General features: G+C 39.9%; 4 protein-coding genes across 4 annotated transcripts; all 4 read right to left on the reverse strand.

Annotated features, from left to right (window-relative positions):
• Nucleotides 1-2,900: 2,900 nt before the first annotated feature.
• On the reverse strand, nt 2,901-5,041 carry CBG06429 (the record flags this gene model as incomplete). Its single annotated transcript, XM_002647326.2, has 2 exons — nt 2,901-3,242; nt 4,946-5,041. 2 exons carry the CDS (start codon nt 5,039-5,041, stop codon nt 2,901-2,903), a joined length of 438 nt encoding a protein of 145 aa, XP_002647372.2.
• Nucleotides 5,042-7,417: 2,376 nt separating this feature from the next.
• Nucleotides 7,418-12,124, reverse strand: Cbr-lec-12 (the record flags this gene model as incomplete). Its single annotated transcript, XM_045237155.1, has 9 exons — nt 7,418-7,672; nt 7,835-8,008; nt 8,428-8,508; nt 8,789-8,905; nt 8,957-9,098; nt 9,155-9,402; nt 10,559-10,618; nt 11,474-11,699; nt 11,931-12,124. 9 exons carry the CDS (start codon nt 12,122-12,124, stop codon nt 7,418-7,420), a joined length of 1,497 nt encoding a protein of 498 aa, XP_045093210.1.
• An 801-nt stretch (nt 12,125-12,925) lies between these two features.
• Nucleotides 12,926-12,955, reverse strand: CBG27353 (the record flags this gene model as incomplete). The annotated part of the gene is made up of 1 exon (XM_045237156.1): nt 12,926-12,955. One exon carries the CDS (start codon nt 12,953-12,955, stop codon nt 12,926-12,928), a length of 30 nt encoding a protein of 9 aa, XP_045098550.1.
• A 126-nt stretch (nt 12,956-13,081) lies between these two features.
• On the reverse strand, nt 13,082-22,754 carry Cbr-arid-1 (the record flags this gene model as incomplete). Its single annotated transcript, XM_002647328.1, has 9 exons — nt 13,082-13,161; nt 14,080-15,210; nt 15,723-16,738; nt 16,790-17,807; nt 18,707-19,028; nt 19,101-19,791; nt 19,839-20,007; nt 22,433-22,709; nt 22,752-22,754. 9 exons carry the CDS (start codon nt 22,752-22,754, stop codon nt 13,082-13,084), a joined length of 4,707 nt encoding a protein of 1,568 aa, XP_002647374.1.
• Between the last annotated feature and the right edge of the window lie 1,125 nt (nt 22,755-23,879).

The following is a 23,879-nucleotide window of genomic DNA, read 5'->3' on the forward strand; positions in this document are numbered from 1 at the left end:
CGATTCTCAATTTGTTCGAAATTTAACATTTTTTGAATTTCCGAATTTTCAACGTTTTCGAATTTTTTTTCATTTTTCGTAACGTTTAGAATTCTCGAAATTTCCTGAATTCTGGATTTTTTGGAAAAATTGAAATTTTGGGTATTCGATTTCTTGGAATTTTCAGTTTCGAAAAAAAATTCAGATCAACTTTTTGAATCCCCGAAAAAGTTCTCGACTAATTCTTTTCTAGAAGTTCAAAAAATTTCAGACGAAAAAGCTGTGAAAAGTGGATAAAACCAAATGTTTCGAAATATTTCCTGGTGGGGGATTTTGTTTTGTTTAACGGAAAGAAAACCAAGAAATCGAAATGAGTCATCGCATTTGGAACGAGAAGGCTAGTGATAATAAAATAAACATTTCCAGAGACATAGGGGCAAAATGAAAAAGCTCATCATTCGAAGAAAAATAAAAATTTTTGAAAAGAAATATCAATGTTGAGCCCCCCAAAAAGTGTCTCCAATATTGTTCAAATAGTCGAAGAGGGGGGGGGGGCACTGAAAAAAAAACATACGAAAAAGAAGAAAAAATACAGAGACAGTATGATTCACAATTAGTCACTCTGTCTCTATGATTTGTTCTTCTTCCTTCGTTTTTTCGCCTTTTCTCGATTTTTGTAATACGTGTCTGAAGTCAGAAAAAAAGACAAAGATACCTGGAACACTCTTGTAGAATGTCTCCCAGTCCGTAAACTTTAGGCGCATATATATCGGCTCCTGTAAAACATATCAAAAAGTAGTAAACTGACAAAATGTTTTTGAAATTATGGTAATCGTTTTGTTAGTTGACAACTTCTTGTTATCTTTTACAGAAAATGAGATAAATGGGCTCAAAGTTTATGATTTAAAAAAATCTGTTCTGGATCATTATTTTGAGCAGATTTATCTTGTTTCCTGTAGGAGATATTCAAAATTAGTCAAACAGAAAAATGGTTTTGATATTCTAATAAACATTTTGTCAGTTGACAACTTTTTGATATCTTTCACAGCTACCGAGATAAATTGGCTCAAAGTTGGGAGTTAAAAGTTTGGAAGGTTGCCAGAAAACGACTTTAGGTTTTGTGGCTTTGTGTTTAGTAATTGTTGAGTAAGTTAATGAAATCTTATATGATTGTGATCTACGAAACCTGTTCATTCTAAAATGGCAAGTTTTTTAATAATAAGGGAATTGGCACCTGAGTTATAAGCTCTGAAATTTGGCCTACCGCTTGGAATTTCCAGATTTCCAACTCTCAACTTCCTCAAAAATATGATTCTAAGTACAAAGTCCAAAATCAGCGAACCACAACTTTTTAATTTTTGGCTTCAACAATTTTGTTTCTATATAAATGTGAACTTTTGAAAAAAAATAAGCTGATCGGAAAAGGAAAATCAGAATTTTTGAAAAAACAAAATTCTGAAAAAATGTATCGAAGTTCAGGAAAACAAGATCACTAAAAAAAAACTCCAAAAAAAGGTTTCAAGTGATCCTAAAAGAAACACAAGGTACAGGAAAAAAAGGTGAAAAAGGAAACGATGCGCAACTGCGATCTTTTATTGTTCCTCGTGCCTTTTTACAGCTTTTCGATAAGAGAAAAATACACTAGAAAGTGTTTGTTCAAGCTGCAGCGGTCGCAAACTGTTATATTTGAGAAGAAAAAAATTAGCATATGAAAAGATTTGACAAGTTTTTGCTAGAAGGAATTGTTAGAACAGAATCTGAATTTAAGTAGAAAAAAAATATAAAATTGTGTGGAATCAATAAAAATTGTCTCTCTAATTAAGTGACACCCTTTGATTCATTAAATTAATTAACCTTGTTTAATGTGAGACACACGTAAACCAGGGTTGCCGAAAAGCGGACGAATGACGGCTGAACATTTAAGATAAATATATTTTTCATTTTGGTACGATTATTATATTTTTGACTTTCATACTTTTTGTCCCAAATCTTTTCCCACTTGCTCAAAGACACAGATTATATTCACAAATTATAGAATTCTTTAAATTTCAGCCGCCGTTTGTCCGCTTTTCGGCAACCCATGTGAACGTATCATAAAACTGTCAATTAAATCTTGTCACAGAGTTAGAAATAGGAATAAAAGACTTTTGAGATTATCAGTGTCATAATTTTTCTTTGCAATTATTATAGGAAAAATAGGATAAAACAGCTATTAAAGTAAACAATAAACCGTCAACTTTAAGCCGCTATATCTTCTTTCCAGTAAAAAATATCAAAAGGGGGTCAGCGAACAAAATGATATAAAAAATATTTTATCTGTCAACCACTTTTTGATATCTTTCACAGGAACCGAGATAAATTGGCTTAAAGTTAATGTTACAGCTATTTCAGATTTTATTATAAACACTAGAATTTTCTCATCTCGCACCAAAGGTTTGTAATAATAGATCTTATTTTTACAAGCAAATTCTTTCGATCATAAGAAAAAGAAATATGTATTTTGAAAAATAAAAAGAAAAACTGATTGTGAACTCATTCAACAACTGGACATACTGATTCCCCGATACCCTCTCTCTCTCTCTCTCTCTCTCTCTCTCTCTCTCTCTCTCTCTCTCTCTCTCTCTCTCTTCCTTTGTAATAAAATATCATAGAGTTAGTGGAGAAAAAAGAGACACATGGCTTCTCCTTTTCCCTTCTGTTTCTCAGAGAACCGACCGATCGGACGTGTGGAATTTTGAGAATTTTGTTTCTCTCTCAATACACCAGCCGTTCTTTTTTCTCCTGCTTCCGACAAAACAACTGGGTGTGTCTCTTTAAACTTATGTTTTGAAATTTTTTTAAAAAATAGAATGATAATTTTATTTTTATGCCTTCAAATAAATTAATATACGTTTAAAAACGTGTCCTGTCCGTCGGGTAGCTTACTGACGATGTTGTGGGAATCCTGGTGGTGGTGGTGGAAGAAGACGCTTGTATTCTGGAGCCAAGTTGTCCAAGACTCCTCTGATTGCGGCTTGTCTAGCCTGGAAGTCGAGGCTCTTGTCCCTATGGATGGTCTTCAATTGAGATTGAACATCAGCTGGAAGTTGAGCGAATCCTGGTGGTGGTGGGATACGATCGGCAACCTCATCTGGGAGGTTCACCATAATCTCATCGATGGCCTTGTGCTTGTCCAATTCGGAGAGGGATGAATCGGCATGGATGGCTTCAAGCCGAGCGAGTGTCTCTGGTGGGAGAACTGCGGCGATTGGTGGAGGGACTGGCTGAAAACGGGAGAGTTGAGAAAGGAAGTTGGGACAAATTAACATTTTTTGTTATCACTGAAAAATGACCTTATTTTAATATATCAGAAAATAGGGAAATCTATAATGTTCACTATATTCAGTTTGACCCCAATTACCTAATAGAATGACCCTATCCAGGCAGTCAAATTTGAGCTCATACATCTCGTTCCCTACAAAAAGTTTATCATAATATTACCAATATTTTAGCAATTGACAACTTTTTGCTATCTTTCACGGGAACCGAGATCGAGTATGTATTCGACCGTGACGGTATACAACGATTAATGTCACTCTGAGTGCAGCTGTTGTCCTCGCCTTTATGTATGCAATCGGGCATGCGGTTTCTCTTTACCCGCGTAGCTCAGTCGGTAGCGGCGCCGCACCCTCAACCATCGCCCTCACAAGTTCAACTCCTCGAGGGGCATATTTAAACGGAATTTCGAGAACATTTTTTTAATGTCTCCTCACCTTTAAGCAATTGAAGTTAAATATCAAACTACAAAAATGAATGTCTATTTTCGGTTATTGCATTGTAAATTTTTGCTCACTTTATGGGTCACCAAGTTTCTACAGTTTTTAACTTTCCCTATAGCGGAAATAGTGGGTTCACGGTGAACTTTTTAGGACGGTGAATTTTCTAAAGTAAATGCGCTCTAACGCGAATACTGTAGTTAAGCGCGCTGAGTATCGACGCGCACACTTGGGTTCAAGCGAGGGGGTCAGAAAAAGCGCCCCAGCAAACTCGTAGCCCAGAAGAAATTTAATAATTTTAAAATGAACGCGGGTTTGAACTAGATCATGATCTATTTCTTTAAAATCAACGGGTTGCAACGCGCGTATTCTCGCTCATCGTTTAAAACTGTGATACTCAGCCAACGAAGTTCGGCAGCGAATTGAGAATTTTTGAAAAATTTACTGGGGCGCGCTTTCTGACCCCCTCGCTTGAACCCAAGTGCACGCATGCTGAAAAATGAATTACTGAGTCGCTACACAGCGAAACCAAAAATGAAAAGAGCGCAAAAAGTTTTATTTTGAAAAACGTTCCAGAAAATTCACCGTGTGGGTTTGGTCCCAATTATTTTGGTTTATATGTAACTTTCAGCTCATATATCTCATTTACTGTGAAAGTTATCGAAAAGTGGTCAACTGACAAAATGTTTATCATAGTATCAATAATGTTTTGTCAGTTGTCTACTTTTTGGCATCTTTCACAGGAACTGAGATAATTCAGATCAAAGTTGACAGTTTATTTCATTTTATTAAGTTTTGGGAAGAAACCCAAAAACCAAAAAAATGTTAAGTTTCAATGACTCGAAACTGCATTTTTAGTCTCAAATTTGTTCCAAATTGCTAATTTTCCCTAAAATTTTGTGGTGAAATACCCGAAAAATCATATGTTCATCCTAATACCTTAAACACACTGATATATAGAATGCTCCTCAAATCTTTAACTTTGAGCCTATGAATCTCAATTCCTGTAAAAAAGTACTCAACTGAAAAATGTTTGATATTTGATAAACATTTTGTCAGTTAACCACTTTTAAATATGTCTCGCAGGAACCGAGCTAAATTGGGTCAAAGTTGAGAGTTAGAGGCGTTGTTCTATTAGACTGGTTACGGTAACTTAACTAGCTGAATCTCCATTTTTTACTTCCTAAAAGAAGGGAGCAAAAGAAACTCACACTCATGCCTGGTGGTGGACCACCTGGAAATTGTGGGCGCGCCAAAACAGCTCCAATCAGAGCCAAAGCCAGAATAGAGAGACGAGTCGAAACCATGATTGCTCATTTTCTGCACACCACCTTTGCCTTTTTATATGAACTTCTGATGTTTGTCTTCTTCAAGCCCATAAGAGGTCAGTAGCGGCGGCTCCACCTTTTCTCTTGTGCGATTGAGATTCGTGTTTTGAAAAGCAGTAAGTGTTTGTAAATTTGAAAAGGTTAGACAAACTTTTTTTGTGGCTAGTGTTTACCCAAATCCAATCATTTCCGGCTTTTTAAAGTTAATCGACAAGACGAAAAGGAAATAAAAAATCTGGTGATCTTTTTTATGTGTAGCCCTATGAACATCAACACTATGTCCACTTTGTTGACATCTCTGATTCTCTGCGTCTCTCTTAAATTGACCACTCTCTTGCGCATGCACTCTAATTTTGAGTTCCTTTTTTGTCCAGTTCGCACATTTTGGAGAGCACGATCTCGATTACCGTCTCTCCGATTCTTTCCCCTATTATATTATTACAGGTTTTCATTTTCAAGTGTGTAGCATCATCTATTTTTGCCGAAAATAGAATTTTTGAATTCAAAAGCATCTTCAATTATATGTCATTTTTCAGAATGTTTCTATTGGAAAAATCAAAGTTTTTGGGAAAAAACAAACTTCTGGAGAAATCGTGATTACCGTGAAACATATTAAAAAAGTGACCCCCAACTTTCAATCCAATTTATTTAGGTTCCTGTAAAAGATATCAAAAAATGCTTAACTGATAAAATGTTGCTAATATTATTATAAACATTTTATCAGTTAACTACTTAATGATATCTTCTACACGAACCGAAATATATAAGCTCAAAATTGAAAGTTGAAATTTTTTGAATTTGGCGCCATTTTTCGGAAGTCCCAGTGGAAGGGAAACAAAGTTTTTTTTCGCATAAACCTTTAATTTTAAACAAATTACAAAAAGGGTTTGAAAAAAATTCCAGTCAAAAACCAGGACACCCTTGGCGCCAAAGTCAAAATTTTTTTTTCCTTTTTTTATTTGCTGAAAATTTCTGTAAACCACAACTTTCAAAGCAACTTTGAGGCCATATATCTAATTTTTTTACCAGATATCAAAAAGTGATCCACTGATAAAATTTTCTTTGTATTATGATAAACATTTTGTCAGTTGACCACTTGTTGATATCTTTTACAGGAACCAAGATATAATGGCTCAAAGCTGACATCTCAAATCCGTTAACAAAGTCTGAAATGTAAAACATCCACTCTTTTATTAAACCAAAGAAAAAAAAGAGCCAAGGTCACTGAATTGAATTCTTTCTTGTATCTTCCTTATTTTCAGTCTGAATTAGGCAGAATGTGTTCCAGTATAAATAGTCTGCAGCATCATCTGCGTTGTCTTACTCATTGTCGGGGTGGCAGGAATCTCAACCTATTGACCGTTATCTCGAACTTCATGAACTTCGCAGCTGAACATTCCTCTAAACAACAGGATGGTCACACCACCATGAATTGTCTGATTTCAGTTCCAGGAGTTGAAATAATTATCTTGAAATTCACTGCTGATATCTTCGGAACATCACGCTTGTTTCTAGATCCTCCACCATCATTTCCTGTTGCTCCTGATCCAGTTCATCCTCGTTTATGTGCTCCTGGCTCAAGCTCCGGAGCTCCAGAGCTCCATCTCCTGCTGACCCAGGCTCCCGGCTCCAGATACAGCTCCAGCTCCAGCTTTAGCTCCAGCTCCAGCTCCAGAGCTCCAGCTCCAGAGCTCCAGCTCCGGAGCTCCCGCTGGCCCAGGCTCCCGGCTCCTGGCTCCAGCCGGAGCTCCCTTCCCCGGGTTCCCTCTCGGGAGCCCAGAGAAGGGAGAACTGATTCTTCCCTCCACTTCTATCTTCTTTTATAGTCTCTTCCTTTATCTCTTAAGGCCATCTAGGGTCATGGGTTTTTACGTCGCTTTTTTTAGGCAGAGAATTTACATTTTTGAAATCTCGTGGATTTCTTTTAACCTTTTTTCCACACGTTTAAATAAAACTTGAGTTTTCAATTTTTTTGACGCTGATATATGGAAAAAATAAAGATAAATTATATCAACTCTCAACTTCGAGCTGATGTATCTCGGTTCCTGTAAATGATATAAAAAAGTTGTAAACTTAAAAAATGTTTATCATAATATCAAAAACATTTTGTCAGTTATCAACTTTTTAATAGCTTTTAGAGGAACCAAGATATATGAGCTCAAAGTTAACATTCATGGAAATACGGAGATTTCAATATTTCCAATTTCGAGATTTTCTGATGTTCCGAAATACTTCGCTTCTAAAGTAATTCATTTATTATTTAGCGTAACCAATAAATTATACAAATTTTGAAAAAAGTGTCACATCCCAAAATTCGAAAAAATCACAGAAAAATCAGCAGAAAAAAAAACGAATCTATCCCTTATGAACAAATCGATGCACCAAAACGTCTCCTCTCACAGTGATCGCATCGATATTGGCCGGATCATCGCCATCCCGATACACGAATTTCACAAATGGTGCTCCATCGACATCAACGGTCACCGATTTTCCGTAGGCAGTGAAAACGACGTCATGAGTGATTCCTTTGCTGAATGGAAACGTGGCAAATGTTCGTTCTTCCGTTTGCCATTTGACACCGTTTTTCGAACTGTTTCGGAAGATTCCAGGCTGCAAAAGTGGGCAATAAGACGGGTGGCCTAGTTTTCCAAAAGCTCAAAAACTAGGAAAATTTCGAATCTTCAAAATTACCTTGGCTGAAAATCTAATAAGACGGGTGGTTTAGTTTTCCATGTTCAAAAAAATTAGGTCATTTCAAAAATGGGTGCTTACTTTAATTTTCAACGACGGATTTGGCATATCGACGCGGAAATGGAAAAGGAACTCTTCCTTACACATCAGATTGATTGTGAATCGTTCGGCTGATAGGAATGGGGTGATTGTGAAACGAGCGGATTGTGGAGAGACAAATCCACCGGGTAGCAGGGGTAGGATGAATGGAATGCTCTGGAAAAAATTGAGCAATTTTTTTGAAATTTTATAGTTTACAAAGGCGCTCTAAAATTAAAATTTCGAATCTCAAGAATTAGAGTCTGCAAATGCGCTCTTAAATAACATTCTCAAAATTAAAAATTTGAAAACGTTTTTTGAAATTTCAGATACTGCAAACGCGCTCCAAATTCAAATTTCAAAATTTGGAGTTTTTTTTGAAAATAGTAAGTCTGCAAAAGCGCTAAGATTCCTTTGAAATGTCGAATTTCAAATTTTGAGAATTTTTCAGAGACAATTTAGAGTCTGCAAGTGCGCTCTAAAATTGAAACCGTCGGATTTCAAAAATTGGGATTTACAAATTTCGAAATTCAAATTTTCCAATGTTAGCATTTTCGCTCTACTGCTTATCTGTTCATGCCGATCAATCGTCTTACCGGCTTATCAATCTGCGTTATCAGTTCCTGCTTCGGCATCGGCGCCACAATTGTGGGCTTTCCATCGGCTCCGATTCCGATCTGGAAGAATTTCAATGGACCAGGAATATTCTTCTTCATAAAACAAGTTTATTGGGAACATAGAATACAGTAGGGAGGAGAGGCAAGCAAGACATAAAACTTGAATTATTATTATGGCGGAAAATTGAAATTCAGAAGTTACAATGGGAGAGAAATGCGCAAGAAGTGGGGTAGAAGAGAGTCATTCAGTCGGCGCGCCTTCCTCCTAAATAAGATTTGAGAGGAAGTCAGCAAGTACGCTCTAATGACATCTGTTTGTCATTGGAGCGCGATTACTTACCGGTGGCTGAAATTCCACGTAGTCCACCCGAATGTTGCCCTTGATGGAAATCGTCCGAATCGTCTCGACTGGAACTCGATGGGGGTAGTCACACACGTGTTTTCCACCAGCGGATATCTGGAAATTCATAGAAAATGCGCTCCATTGAGAATTTTCAAATTTATATACCTTAAAATACTTTTCAAGAACCAGAAGTCTGATCTGGAAGGGCTCTCCTTCTTTGAACGGGTTGTCGAATCGTTCCTCGGCTCCCCACTGTCCAGAAACGAAGGAATTGATCACTAGCTTATCGTCAGCGGGTCCGGAGAACCTGAAAATGTTTTTTTAATTGTTTCTGAATTTCCGGATGTCCAGATGTCCACAAACCATCCAGCTTTCGCCTCGAAACGTGGATTGAAGTGCAACGCTTTGTTGTCCATATGGTCTCCATCAATGAGCAATCCACAACACAAATCGATGTCGAATCTGGAAAAAGATTTTGGTAGAGCGTACTTGCAAGTCTTGAGAACTCGCTTCTTCCGATCAGAAGCGAATCCAGGAAGGACCATTCCACTGACAACGACGGCACGTCCAGCGAAAAGGCCTCCGACGATAGAGGAAACGAATGGGAGATCCTGAAAGATTGCTGGATTAACATTTTTCACATTACAGCGCGTTTCCGACTAGCTGTTTTTTGAAATTTTTGCAAATTGTTTTTCAATCTTTTAATTTCTTTCAAAACTTATTTCACACCATTTTTTCACATGATTTCGAGGTGGAGCGCGCTTACAACTAGCTGATTTTCATAAATTTTCCCGAATTGTTTTTTTTTTGGTTCCTCAAAAAACACAATTGATCATTTTCGACCGATTTCAGATTAGCTGGATGTAGATTTAGCTGATTTTTGAATGTATCACGAAATTTGGTTTTTATGGTATTGAGTTGGAGCGCTTACTCGTGTTTTCGAATTTTCGAAATAAAATCGAATTTTTAAAATTTCACAAAATCTCATTAGACCGTTTTTCTTAATTTAGATTTTTCACATGATTTTGAGTTGAAGCGCGTTTGCCAAAATTTTTTTCTGACTTATTTGTGAAGCTAAAAATATCATTGTAGACCGTTTTTTCTTTGATTTCAGGAATAAAAATTTGTGCTACTCTGGTAATCGGTTTCCAACTAGATTCGAAAAATTTTCCAACCAGATTCGGGAAAATTCCGGAGCAGAAATGGCTGGATCTGGTTGGGAAATTTCCCGAAACTGGTTAGAAACCGATTACCATAGTAAAACTCACTAAATTCTTCCTTGTCCAGTGCACAGGCGCATCCCAAATATTCAGCGGACAGAATTTCTCTTTGTACATGTTTTAATAAATATCAAAATATGTGAAATTTGTGGGTACGAAAGGTCGTCGTCAAAAAGCGTATGGAGACCCCCTACTACTATTATAACCGGTTAATCCTAGGGTTGGGAATCGGTGAAACAGGGAAAAAGGGGAGAGGACAATTTTGTGATTTTTTTTGTTGGAATTGGAATTTTTGGAATTTTTCCATACAAAGAGAGAGAGTTTATAGTGTTAGCAAACAATCTATTTTATTATATTTCTGACTGAAAGTGTATAAATATTTAAAGTTATAAAATTTTTATTTTATTATATGACCTGCTTGACTGAAAACGCACGAAAATCGAGAAATTAAAAACCGAAAAACGTTTTAAAGGTTACTGTAGTTGTCGCTGTGGGACCTATTTTGTACCGGAATAATAGCGCAAAAAAGTTTTTTTTAAATTCTTACCGGACTCCGAATAATACTCTCTCCCTCGTCTGGTGGTGCGGATGGTACAGACATTTTTAGCTGAAATTTCAAAATTTGAAATTTTTTCAAAATTCATTTTTTTACAAAATTAAAAAGCAAATATTGGCTCCATTCCATTTGCGAATAGAAAAAAACAATCAAAATCGATAAAAAATAGAAAACTAGGTCAAATAGTGATAAGACGAGGAAGTAATTTAAAGCCGGATTTCAGATTTTCAGGCCGCGAAATTAGTAAAATGTTCCAGAAATTCAGGTTTTAAGGCTGAATTAGAATTTCTAGCCGAAAAAAATCAACAAAAATTCTAGAAAACTAAATTTCAGAAAAAAAAGTGATAAATTGCGAAACTCTCGTTGTGTTTGCCTCTGCTTTTTTTTCTCTTTTCCTCTTTTCGCTCTCTCTTTTTCAGTTTGCAAAAAAAAATTGAGTTAACCATCGCAATATCGAAAAAAGGGGAAATTTAGAGAGTGCAAGAAATCGAGAGACGCAGAGAAACAACAGAGCGATAGAGAAAAAGGAAAAGAGTCACAAGGGACATTGTGAGGGAAACTGGAGCAGAACCATATATGGTAGAGCTTCAAATGAGCTCTATCAGAATCCACGTGGATAAATTGTCACCCGAATTCAGCTGATATATACAACCAAGGTCATTTTACAAAACTTGAAGGACGCCTAAACAAAAGGCCACGTCACTTTTTGTTGTTTTCTCATGGCCTTAGAGAAAACACATTGAATGTGATTTTTTTCGGATTTCCAGCTCACAATACTGAAAATTCGGGACTAACCGCACTCAAAATTTCGTTTAAAACGGGATTTTTCAAAAAAAAAAATTAATAAATACATTTTTTATTTATGCACAGAAAATTGAAAAAAAACAATGATTCCTAAACATAAACCGAATGCTTCATCACAATATCGCGAACTCGACTTTTCAGAAAGCTCTCGTTCGGCGGATTCGTCGACGCGAACATCTCCAGATTCGCGGCGCTGTTCGCCGTCTCCGCCCACGCCTGGTAGATTCGATGGAGGAGGTCTCGAATGCCGGTGGCATTGGGGTCCGTGTTCAGAATGATTTTGATGCCTGTCGCCGACTCGAGAAACGTCATTTTGTAGGCCGAGGTTCTGGAAGATTATGGTTCTCGTCTAGGTTCCATGTGGAAGAAGGCAGGGATGTTCGGAATTCGGAATTTTCCGCATGCAATTCTTTCGCGACATACCGTAGTCCAAAAATCTCAAATTCCTAGAAAAAAGCTTCGGAAATGTTACGGTTGGAATTTCATTCCGAATTTTTTTCCGGAATTTTCGGAATTCCATTCCGAACATCCCTGGGTTCCCCATGGCAGAATGCCTCACTTATAATAGTTCACAGTCTGATTCGAGTCATTCGTCGCCAGCCGATCCACGAACGACTTCATCGACAGCATCATTCCGAATACCAGCTTATACTCTTGAATCGGCGCCAACCCGGACTGTTTCGTTCGGAACCACTCGTCATAGTACAGACACTGACCCTCACGATCGAATATGTACAAATTGTAGATGGTCATTCTGAAATTGGAAATTTTCGTTTTTGAAAAATTGGGTTTTTCAAAGTTAGGGTTACGATCTGGGTAGGAAGGGAAGAATGGAGATTCGGGAATTCCAGTAGGTTTTTTTTTGAAATTTTCAGAATTCCAGATTTTCATCGATTTTCCAAATTTCATAGCTGGAATTCTAGAAAAAAATTTTACAAAAATATTATGCTTGTCTGAGAAAAAAAAGGTTAGAGAGTATTTTTTTTTCAGTCTGAATACGGTAGCGATATCGAAGCGGAGAGTCTGAATAGCACTCAAACGGTGGAGACGCATACACTTCTCTGCGTCTCAACCTTTTTTTTCTCAGACAAGCATAATAAACATTTTTGGACAAGCTAAAATTTATTTTTCCGAGTATTACGGTGGACAGACGTCCGCAAACACTTTACGCAATATTGCGGAGATGTGTGCAAACACACTACGGGGTTTTGCAGAATTTTTTATTTAAAAAATAACATTTTTGAGAATTTTCAAAGTATTTTTCCGGTGTCTAACCATTTTATGGTCTAAAATCAACAACAATTTTGAATATAAAAACTCTTTCCCATCACATTTTACTTTTAATTTCCAAAAAATGTGTGAAAAGACTGAAACAATGTGTAAAGGCAAAATGCAGTGTTGGACAAGTGAAATAGAGATAGAGATAAATATTGGTTAGAAGCCGGGAAAAGGGTATTTTGTAGAGACACATGAAACATATATAGTGATAAATAAGTCAATGGGGGGCGACTGCACAAAAATAGATCTAAAATAGAAGAGAGAGACAGAGAGATTTCATTTTTCAAATTGGAACAAGAGATTCATAGGGGGTGGTGCTTCAGGGGGTAACTAGCCGATGACTAGAACAACTATAATAACCGGAGAGCACACAAAATTACTGTTTGAGATATTTAGGTGAGATGGGTGATTTTTTTTAAAAGTACATAACAATTAAGCTTCTTCGGCAGCAGCTTCAGCGGACGACGATTCGGACAGGGCTTCTGCTTCTTCTCGTTCTTTGGCAGCGCGTTCTGGAAAAATGTAGTTTTTCAAAAATCGAAACTTTCAGAGATTTTTAGATTTTGTGAATCTTTACGCGAAAATGCACGGATCCAGTCAGCGGTCGCCGATTTTCGATCAATCAAATTTAAGCCTTACCCCGACGTTTCCGAACCACGGCGTTTCAGAACCCGACGTTTCAGAACTTTTCTGCATTTTTGAATAGTGGTTTTTGCACAGCAAATGCGTATTGCTCATTTCAATTTGTTGTTTTTTTCCTGCTTTTTTATTCGTTCTCACCTATACTCCAAATAATGATAGGTTCACACTCGGAAACTCTCCAAAAATCGAAAACAACTCAGGCGTCGCCAGTTACTTCTGGCCGGAGCTTGATCAGATTCCGACAAGGACATTGTGGGAAGCCGACCAAGATCCTACAAACTACCGGCCAGCTTCCGACTTCTTAACACGCAGCGCCGTCAAATTCCGGCCGAAATCCGACCATTGTCCGTCCGACTGTTGCCAGTGGACAACTTCTGACCAAAATCTGACTATGATCCGTCCAAAAGCCGAACCCCCCTCAACTTCCCTCCAGAAGTTGCAAGCCGACAGCTGAGAATTGAACATTTCAAAAATCATGTCATTACTAAAAGTTTGCAAAAATGGAACTCGTATTCGCCGGTGAAACTGCTTTACGTACTTTTAGATATCGTTTTTTGAAATTATCAATTTTTCCGATTTTTGGAGAGTTTCCGAGTGTGAGCCTATCATTATTTGGTGTACGGTAGAAGAGAAGGAATGAAAACGCAGAAAAACAAATAAATGAATTGAGAAACATTCATTTGGCGTGCAAACACTACCCAAAAATGCAGAAAAGTTCTGAAACGTCGGGTTCTGAAATGTCGAGTTCTGGAACGTCCAGGAGCCACCAAAATAAAAGAAAAACTCACTCTTCGCCAATTCAATCGATCGTTTGTGGTGCTTTTCGAGTTGCGATAGATCCGACTTGACCTGTTGGAAGATCTCTCTCAACTCGGCCGTCTTCTCCTCCAATATCAGATTCTCATCTTTGGGTGATTTGGCCAACAGCATCTCAATGTCATCCAGTTCCAGCTCATGATAGTTGTGACTCGAACCGTCCGCCTCCATCTCCGCTGCCATTCGATTCTTCTGAGCAATGAATCCATCGCCACGTATATTATGATGCGTCGGTGTAGCTGATGTCTGCGGTGTCGCCGCTGCAGACCGCGCCTCGTCCATTTCGTCATCTGGTGACGTCTTCTTGGCAACCGTGGGTTTCGCTTGTCTCCCTGGCGCAAATCCGCCACGACCACCTCGTTTCCTTTTGACTCCTCCTCCTCTTCCTCTTGGCGACGCGTTCTGCTCTCTTCGCTCCCGAGAAACCGCTTCCTCGTCCTCCTCCTCTTGGGCTTCTGGAGATTTGATCTTCTTCTCTTGGGGTGGAAGACTTGATGTCGGCTCCTGCGACGTGGATGGACCGGCTTGTTCAGCCTCATCTGGTTCTGGTTCGTTTCTCTGGGCATCTTCTGGCACGACCTGCTTGGAAGGCGATGTGGTAGCTGGAGGTGCTGGTGTAGCCGTCTTTCTAGGTCTTCCAAGTTGCTTCGGCGTGACAGCGTTGGAGACCAAAACCGGAGTTGGTGAAGCTAGTGTCAGAGGTCCTGAAGCTGTGAGTGGCCCTGTTCTAGTGATTGGTGGAGATGCAGTTCTCCTTCTTCCAGCTCCCTTGGACACTGTCATCGGCACAATTGGCCCGGATGGTTCCTGAGACACCATATCCAATGTCAACGCTCCAGATGAGAATTGCGATGTGAATGTGCTTCGCTTCGCTGCCAACGCTGCGTCTTCGGGTCCCGATCTCTCGCTGGCTCGACGTTGACGCTTAGTCGGACGTTCGATTGACGTGTTGGTGTTGCTTCGTCTTCTGACCTCATCAGTCTCGAGTGGACCGGATTGTGGAACTTCGGCAAGGGTGAGGGGTCCAGAATGTTCGATGTTGTCGGCTGGTGGGAATGCAGGCATCGGAGCGGAACTGGTGTGAGGAGGGCTCAGAATTGGGTCTGCAAAAAAATTTTTCTTCAAAAAATGGATTTATTCGTAAATGTACGACTTGTATAGAGGTGTTGTTCGATTCATCAATTCAAATGCTAATGGGAATTTTTTCTTCGATGTAAATGTCATGAAAATGCCAACCCATGCAAAAACCACTATACAAAAAAAAAGTACAAAGTTCCCACAACGACAACTACCGTAACCTATAACTTTTCGATTTTTTTCGAAACCACGACGTTTCAGAACCTGACATTTCAGAACCCGACGTTTCCGAACCCGATGTTCGGTGTGCAAAAACCACTATGCAAAAATGCAGAAAAGTTCTGAAATCTCGAGTTCTGAAACGTCGCGTTTCCAAAACGCTAGGTTTTGATATGTCGAGTACTGAAACGTCTTGGTTCCGAAACGTCCAGGAGCCGAAAACGCACAAGAATCGAGTTAAAAATTTAGAAATAGCAATTTTCAGGGTACGGTAGTTGTCTTGCACAGGTTCTCCGATACTTAAATGAAATATACTCACGAGTAGAACTTCCTTCACTGCTTGCCAATGAGACTGCATGATTCTGTAGTACTGGTGGAATACTGTTATTCTCCATATCCGCGAACTGTGGCGTTGGTGGATACTCTGGAACGTCGTAATCCGAATCGGGCGTGATGGGTTTCGCAGCTTCTGGCTCCGCATCTGTCTCCGTCTCTTCAGAAGTCACGTCTTCATCTTCTTCCTCTTTTTTGGCTTCGGTTTTCTCCTCTTCTGGCCTCTCTGGCGTTTTTGAAGATCTGACACCAATCTCTTCGGATCCTGATCTCGATTTTCTCACATCAGAAATGCCAGATTCTGGAGATGAAGGCGTCGTCGATTTCTCGCCGATTTCCGGAGAATTCTCGTCTGGAGAACTGGTTCTGCGACGAGCCTCGATTATCGGCTTCTCCTCCTCGTCTTCCGAAGATTCAAGTTCGACACGACGACGCCCGTTCGAAGGAGGAGGTGACCCATTACTAGAATCTGTTGAGCTACTAGACGAACGACGTCTTCTCCTACTTCCCTCATCGTCATCATCGCTATCTTGCTCCTCAACAGCCACGTCATCATCTCGAGCGTTGTACGCTTCCATAGCTAGTCGTTGATAATTCGGCTTCTCATGTGTATCCATCTCCATACAGAATCTCTTCTCAACGATTGCCATGGTAGACGGTAGGAGCTCCGAACCTCGTGGCAACTTCCAAAACCTCTTTCGAGACATAGATTGATCTTCTAGAAGAACCTTGATCTTTTGAAGTTTCATTTTTTCATCGTGACGTGCGTTCCATCCAGTGTAATGCGTTTGGAGATCCAAATCCTTGAACATATTGTGAAGATCCCGATAGACGGCCTCCTTCACACTTTGCTCGTTTATGGTGTTTAGTGAACTTTGAAGTGTCAGCATATGGTTTAGAACTTCCTCTGAGTTGTCTGGAAGAGGCACTTTGACAGAGCCATTGAACCAACCCATCGTGTGTGAGAGAAGCAGTTTCTGGCCGAATTTGAAATCTGTCAGGCTGCAAACATTTTCAGATTTTTATTTTGTTATTCTCCCCATCAAAACTTACATATTGGCTCTGCAAAAGTTGGGATCCGTCGCATCTGCCGGTCGTTGTTTCTGTGGCATTCTTCCCGCCCGTGCTGGTAATCGAGGAGGTTCCAATGGATACTTCCGAGGCCTTCCTTTCTTCACCACCACCACCTCATCTCCACCTCCTACACCTCGTCGATTTACGGCAGTTTTTGGAGTTTGTGACTTTTTCTTTTTAAATGAGCGATCATCAGAAGTCGCAATAGACGAATCGTCCTGATCGTCCATCACATCAGGTCCAGCTGATACTTCCGATGGTCCTGGTGAGCTTGTCGTGGCTCGTGAGCTATCCTCTCCTTGTTTCCCTTTCTTCTTCTCACTGATACTGTCTAAGGACGTCCTTCGTTTCCTTCCTCCACGACCTCCACCTCTTCCACCTCTTGTCGACGGCGTCCCTCTCGTCGATGAATCCGGAATTCCCAATGCGGTTTGTCGTTTCTTCCGACTCTCAGAATACTGTCCAGGGGTGAATGTCTTTCGCTCATTGGTCACTAACGAATCCAATAGTGGTAGATGCAGTTTCGATCTGACGCTATGAAACCTCTCTAGACATTCTCGAAAGAGCGCTTCTAGCTCATCTCCAGCATCAATCGCTCGCGGAACTAGTTTCCGAGACCACTCCTCCCATGGTTTCGCAGCATAGACCTTTTTAGGTGGTCCGACTTGCGCTGCAAGCATGTAGAGATAGAATAGATCCACATCGTAACCCTGAATCTTGGGCTCTGCTGGCAAAATGGTATTGTTGGAATCGTGGGATTGCATGAGTAGAGCCAAAAATCGATCCTTCTCCTCGGTTGTCGCGTTTCTGATGGCGTCGTCAGATTCGTATTCTTCGGGTTCTGGTGGTTGCTGCTTGGATGTTGACGGTTGTGGTGGATCAGGTTTCAGTGGTGATAGTTTGGCATTGAGTGCAGCGTACCGTCCGGGAATGTGGGGGTGGAAGTGACGGGCTCGTTGAAGGCTGAGCATGATCCGGATCGTCGAGAAGTCCAATTCTGAAATTTTTGACCTATGGAGGCTCAAAATCAAAGGAAATCTCACTTTTATGCTATTTTAAAATTCGCTGTAATTTTCAGAGAACCAAGAAATAGGAACTTTGGGCATATATAATATACGCTAACCGTTTTTCTCTTTGTATATATACAAAATGCGTATGTGTTGTGTCGTCGCGCCGTGCTTCCAGTGTGTGTCTCTCTCTCTGTGTAATGTCTGTTTCTCTCTTACTTCCCGACCGACCCTCACTATTGATTTTCGCTTTTGAGAATTTTTTTTCGTTTTTTTGAATATAGAACCACAATGACCTACCATTACAACGACAGCTACAGTAACCTGAAATTCTCATTTTTTCGAGATTTCTTTTCTTGCTTTTCGTCGAGTTTTCAATCGAAAAAATGTTTTTATTTGACAGTGAAAAAATTGACTAAAACGCAAAAATTTTGAATCCGGAACATAAAAAAACATTTCCACGGTTACTGTAGTTTTCGTTGTGTCTTAACCCATGGCCTAGAAATCCAAAACTAGGCCGTGGTGTACATCGTTCAAAGAGCATTTTTAGAGGGTTCAGAATCAGTTTTTAGACATGGAAAATGTCGATTTTGAGCCTATTTATATAAATTTCTGTATGGTGGCCTAGAAATCCTATATTCAGGAAAACTAGGCCAGGATATACATGTTTTCGAAGAGCATGCTTAGAGGCGATCTGGATCAGTTCAGAAGTGTCGATTTTGAGACGACTTATATCAATTTTGGTTTTTTTTTGTCAATTTGTTTCTCCAAAATTGAAATGTTCGTAACTTTGCTCAAAATCAACTTTTTAAAAAAATTCCTTTGTTTTTCGAAATTCCTTTGTTTTTAGACTTTACCTTTGCAAATGTTTCATTGAAAAAAAACTCACCATGGTAAGTGAATTGTTTTGCGAACCTCCACGCTTTCTTGAACTTCTCCCTAATATCCTGTTCCACATTCGCCAGTATCCCTCCCGCGTCCTCAGGCATGATCGTCGGTATCCACTCCAATGGAACTAGCTCTCGCTCCTCCATTTCGTAGCCCTCTCCAGTAACGATATTTCTCAGCTTACGCTTAACAACGCCGGTTTCCGGATCGACGACAGGGTCTGGAAACATAACCGCTGGCCACCAGACGACGTTCGTGAAGTGTCGGTGCATGATGGATGCCATTCCTTCGAATTCAAGTTCTCGTCGTTCGGCCAGCGTTGACTGAAGCTTTATAAATGGTTAAAAAGGAAAACTCTACTTCAAAATTCAAAACTCAAAACTCAAAAATTGTACCTTAACCTCTGGATTCCGTTTATGTATCAACTCCAAAAACTTTCGTCCAATATTTCGATCCGCATGTACCAGCACAAAATGAAGCCGCATCTTCACCTTTTCCAATCCTTTCATATAAAATCGAACTTCTTTAACCCTATGCTTATCCTGTAGCATCTTTGCCGCGCGGTGACAGCTTCGTCTGTATTGTGGCGACATTTTCCACCACTGCCTCTTGAATCGACAGCTCTTACTGGCGCCGATCCGCTTGGTAAAATCACGGTACAACGCGTGGAGCCTCAGATTGCGTATCCGCCACTTCTCGAGACGAATTAACCGTTTATAACGTCTCCGCCATCGTTTTTTATGAGTTCGCATTGTGAATCGCCTCGAATGTCTCATCAAAATCTTGCCAATCGAATCCTTCCTCCTATCCTTGCACTCCTGAATCGCTTGCTTCTTCAGAAGCTTCCTCTTCCTTATCATCCTCTCTCGAGCCCTCTGTTCCCGTTCTCTCTGCTCCTTTGCCTTCCTTTCCTCTTTTCTCCGCTGCTTTCTTTCCTCTTTGCTTTCTTCTTTTGGAGCCTCTTCAGGTTCCTCATTTTCTGAAGGCATTCTCACAGCTTCCAGACTCGTCGATGGCATTTCCTCGTCGTCAGAAGACTCTTCCTCAGCAGCTTGGCTGGTGGATGGTTGGGATGGGTCCCTTGGCCTGAAAATTTCTTCAATGAGAACTTTTATAAAATTCAAAGCCCTTACGTCTTCTGCGCTCCTCCAGACGGCCGTTTCGGTGCTTTTACGGGCGCTGAAAAGTGCTCCGGGTTGGTGAGAGGCAGAGCGTCGAGCGAGTGGCCCTGGGCAAAGTGCTTGGCACCCTGACGAACGACTTGGGTACGACGAAGCTTCTTCTGGTCGCCATCGTTGAAAACTGAAAGGATTAGATGATTTAGTAGATTATTGGGAGCTTCAAACAGTTTAAAGGGGGACTCCGACCAAAAATTTTTATTGCATTAAAATGTGTTAAAAGTTATCTATTTTCCGAATATTATTGCGAAAAAATTCAAAGAAAATCCGAAATCCCCGAAAAACGGCGTTGAAAAGGAAGAAAATTCAAAAAAAGGTGCCGCCGGGGTACGAGGATTTTCAGTGAGAAACCTAGGCCACGGCAGCGGCTTTTCCTACGTGGCAAATTTTCCGGATTTTTTTCAATTTCTTGTCCGGCAGGTAAAAAACGTAAAAAACCAATGTCGGCGACTTGAAAAAAAGGCTGTCAGGTGCCGTGGCCTAGGTTTCTCACTGAAAATCCTCGTCCCCCGCTGGCACCTTTTTTTGAGTTTTCTTCCTTTTCAACGCCGTTTTTCGGGGATTTCGGATTTTCTTTGAATTTTTTCGCAATGATATTAGGTTGGCGGGAAAGTCTTTGTCACTCTGTTTGTTTAATCACTGTTCTCGTATATGGAGGCTGTGTATGATATCGACTTTAGTGAATAACAAGGTGATAAGAACCTTCCATATAAACAAGTCCCCATCTCCTTCCCTGCTCCTCATCTGTAATTGAAACGATATGTTTGTTCCCACTGCTATTCACATCAGACATGTTTTGATTTACCTCTTCCTATCTCACACCACGATGAAGGATTCGGAAACTTTCTTGAAGAATGTGTACAACACACATGCCCCTCACTACAATACTATTCGCAATTGGTTCCATCGTTTCGAAAAAGATGACTTCTCGCTCGATGAAAAGGATCGCTCTGGGAGACCCCGTGAGTTGGATTTGGACAAGCTGAAGCACGCATTGCAATCGGATCCATTTCAATCTAGCCGTGAACTAGCTGTCACATTCGGAGTTCACCATAGCACAGTCCTTGAAGGTTTGAAGTCTCTTGGAATGAGAAAACTTTTTGGTCGATTCATACCTCATCACCTGACTCAAGCCAACCTTGACCGCCGAGTCGACGATTCGATTACTCTTCTCACTCTCCACGCAGGCGATCGATGGCTGGACCGGCTAATAACCGGAGATGAGAAGTGGGTCTTCTACGATAATCACCACAGGAAATCCCAGTGGGTTGGAGAAGGAGAGAGCCCACAGGATGTCCCCAAACCCGACCTTCATCCGAAAAAAGTTATGCTCTCTGTGTGGTGGGGAGTGGACGGCCCCATCTACTGGGAACTTCTGCCCGAGGGCAAAACAATAACTGGAGACCTCTACACTACTCAACTACGAAACCTCAAGAAAGCAGTCGACCGTTCGGCCCTGAAAGACAAGAAAGTGTACTATCAACATGATAACGCTTGCCCACATGTTTCGAAACAAGTGAAGCAGGAGCTGATGGGATATGGATGGAATGTTCTCCCTCACCCCCCGTATTCTCCTGATCTTGCTCCTTCCGACTATTGGTTATTTGGCGATATGACACGTGCCTTCGAAGGAAGAAGCTTCAATTCCCGTGGAGCGGTCGAAGCGGCACTCAAACAATACTTTGCCTCACGCCCGGCTGGATTCTACCGCAATGGAATCCATAAATTGAGGGAACGTTGGAGACATGTTGTTGATAATGATGGACAATATAATTAATTATTCGGTTATTTTTTCTTTGAGAAATAAACTATTGAAAAAGTGACAAAGACTTTCCCGCCAACCTAATATTTGAAAAATAGATAAATTTTAACACATTTTAATGCAATAAAAATTTCTGGTCGGAGTCCCCCTTTAAGGTACTGTAAACCTTGTAATAGAAGGGGCCCTATCTTTGAACCAATTTATCTCGGTTCCTATGAGAGATGTCAAAATTTTGTCAACTGATAAAATACAGCTGATATTATGATAAGCAAATTATCAGTTGACAAATTTTCGATATCTTGCATAGGAACCGAGATGATTGAGCTCAAATTCTACGTATCTGGTGAGCTTCTATTAGAGCTACTCTACTGTGTATTCTAGATCAATTTGTTCAGAGTTGGATTATATCGAAATGTTGTTTTTTTTAACCTTTCCTACAGTGTCCTATAGCCAAATTTCGAAGGAGCAGAGAGAACGGGAACAGAAGGTTCGGGAGAGGATGATAAAATTTTGACTGAAAAGGTAGGTTAAATGTTGCCAACGACGACCTTAAGACGGCAGCATTTCCGCTACTAAAAGTTTATCTAAACTTTGAGCTCAATTTTCTAGGTTCCTGTCAAAGGTTTTCGAAATCTGCCAACTGATAAAATGTTTATTATAATATCAGCAACATTTTTTCAGTTGACAACTTTGACTGTCTCAAAGTAAGGGAGCCCTTCTATTACAGGTTTTATAGTACTTTGTCAGGGTGTTCCAGACCGAATTTCAAGCAAATTTTCCAACTCACCAACATGATATTGACTGAGATCTTTGATATGGATGATCGTTCCACGTACTTCCTTATCATCAATCATTGGATAAATCGTACCACCCAGGACAATCACAGAATCCTCGGGAATTTCAGTATCCAGAAGGAATCGAGTTCCAAACGGTTCTTCTTCCAGTTTCACCTTCATTTTGATCCTCTTATCGACTCTCCGAATGACGGCTTCACAGAATGCTCCATTGAACTTGCCACTGATCTCCATACCTTCTTCCAGGCATGGTGGATCGTCACTTTGAGACTGAAAATCGATATTTGGATGGGAAAACCTTTGGAAGCTTACCATATTGAATTTGATCTATATGAGTTGGCTCAGCGCATGAATTGCCGAAGCAATGACCTGGAAATTGAAATTTTTCGGAATTTCTCCAAAATTTCGAAGAAATACGATCAAAAAAGCGAATAAATGGTGTTTCGTCGAGCAATAAGGCTGTTCAACTATTTTCAAATTTTATAAAATCGATTTTTGGATTTTTGCGAGCCAAAAAGCTTGAAAGCAATTTCAAGATTTTTTTATATTTTTTCTCCGTTTTTCCTGATTTTTTGTTAAATTTTAATGATGAAAACGGGAAAATTGAGCTTTCCGGTAAAAAAATGACGAAATGATGGTGCGCAACTGCGGACATCTGAAATTTGAACTTCAAATTTTCGAAAACAGAATTTCTGGGGAAATTTTCTGTGAAATTCTGCAAAGTTCCTTTTTAAAGCTTTCCAAAATCGAATGAACAAGAAAAAAGTATAGAAAAGGGTAGAAAATCGAATTTTAAGCTTTTGAATCGAAAAATATTGAATTCAGAAGGGAAAAAGCCGAAAAGCATCATAAAAACTCGGGAAAATATTGAAAAATCCTGAAATATTCGATGAAAACTCGCCTAAATATTTTTTTAAGACCTTGAAAATTCAAAATTTTTTGAAAAATTATCAAGATTCGCAACACAGCGAGAGATAAGAAACGCGCGCATGGGGCGAGTGCCTTTGCCCGCCAGTTTCTCTGTCGTCTCTCCTATTCTATATGCTGAACATTGCTCTCTCGCTGGTCAGAGTGTGGAGACACAGACACTTTTTCGAAAACCATCCGCACCCGCGCTAGAGTATTCAAACGGAAAATGGTGGGAATTCAATTTTTGGCCTGGAAAACAAATAGAAAATTGCAAAAACGGCAGATGAATGAAGAATGTGAACAGCGATTCAGGAGGAAACTGAAATTCCAGCTCAAAATGGAAGAAGAATTGATTTTAAAATTCAAAAATTCGGCAAATATTGTAAAATCGGGTCGAGACCCTCAATATTCCGTGGAGCATGCTCCATTGAAGTGTTACTGTAGATAATTGAGCGGCACGGAATTTTTATGTTTCTTGCTCGTATTTCTTGCTTTTTTCAGGTAAATTATTTATTAAATTCACAGAAAAAA

The sequence above is a fragment of the Caenorhabditis briggsae genome, assembly GCF_000004555.2.
Source record: "Caenorhabditis briggsae complete genome, chrV, whole genome shotgun sequence".
Taxonomy (NCBI): Eukaryota; Metazoa; Nematoda; class Chromadorea; order Rhabditida; family Rhabditidae; genus Caenorhabditis; species Caenorhabditis briggsae.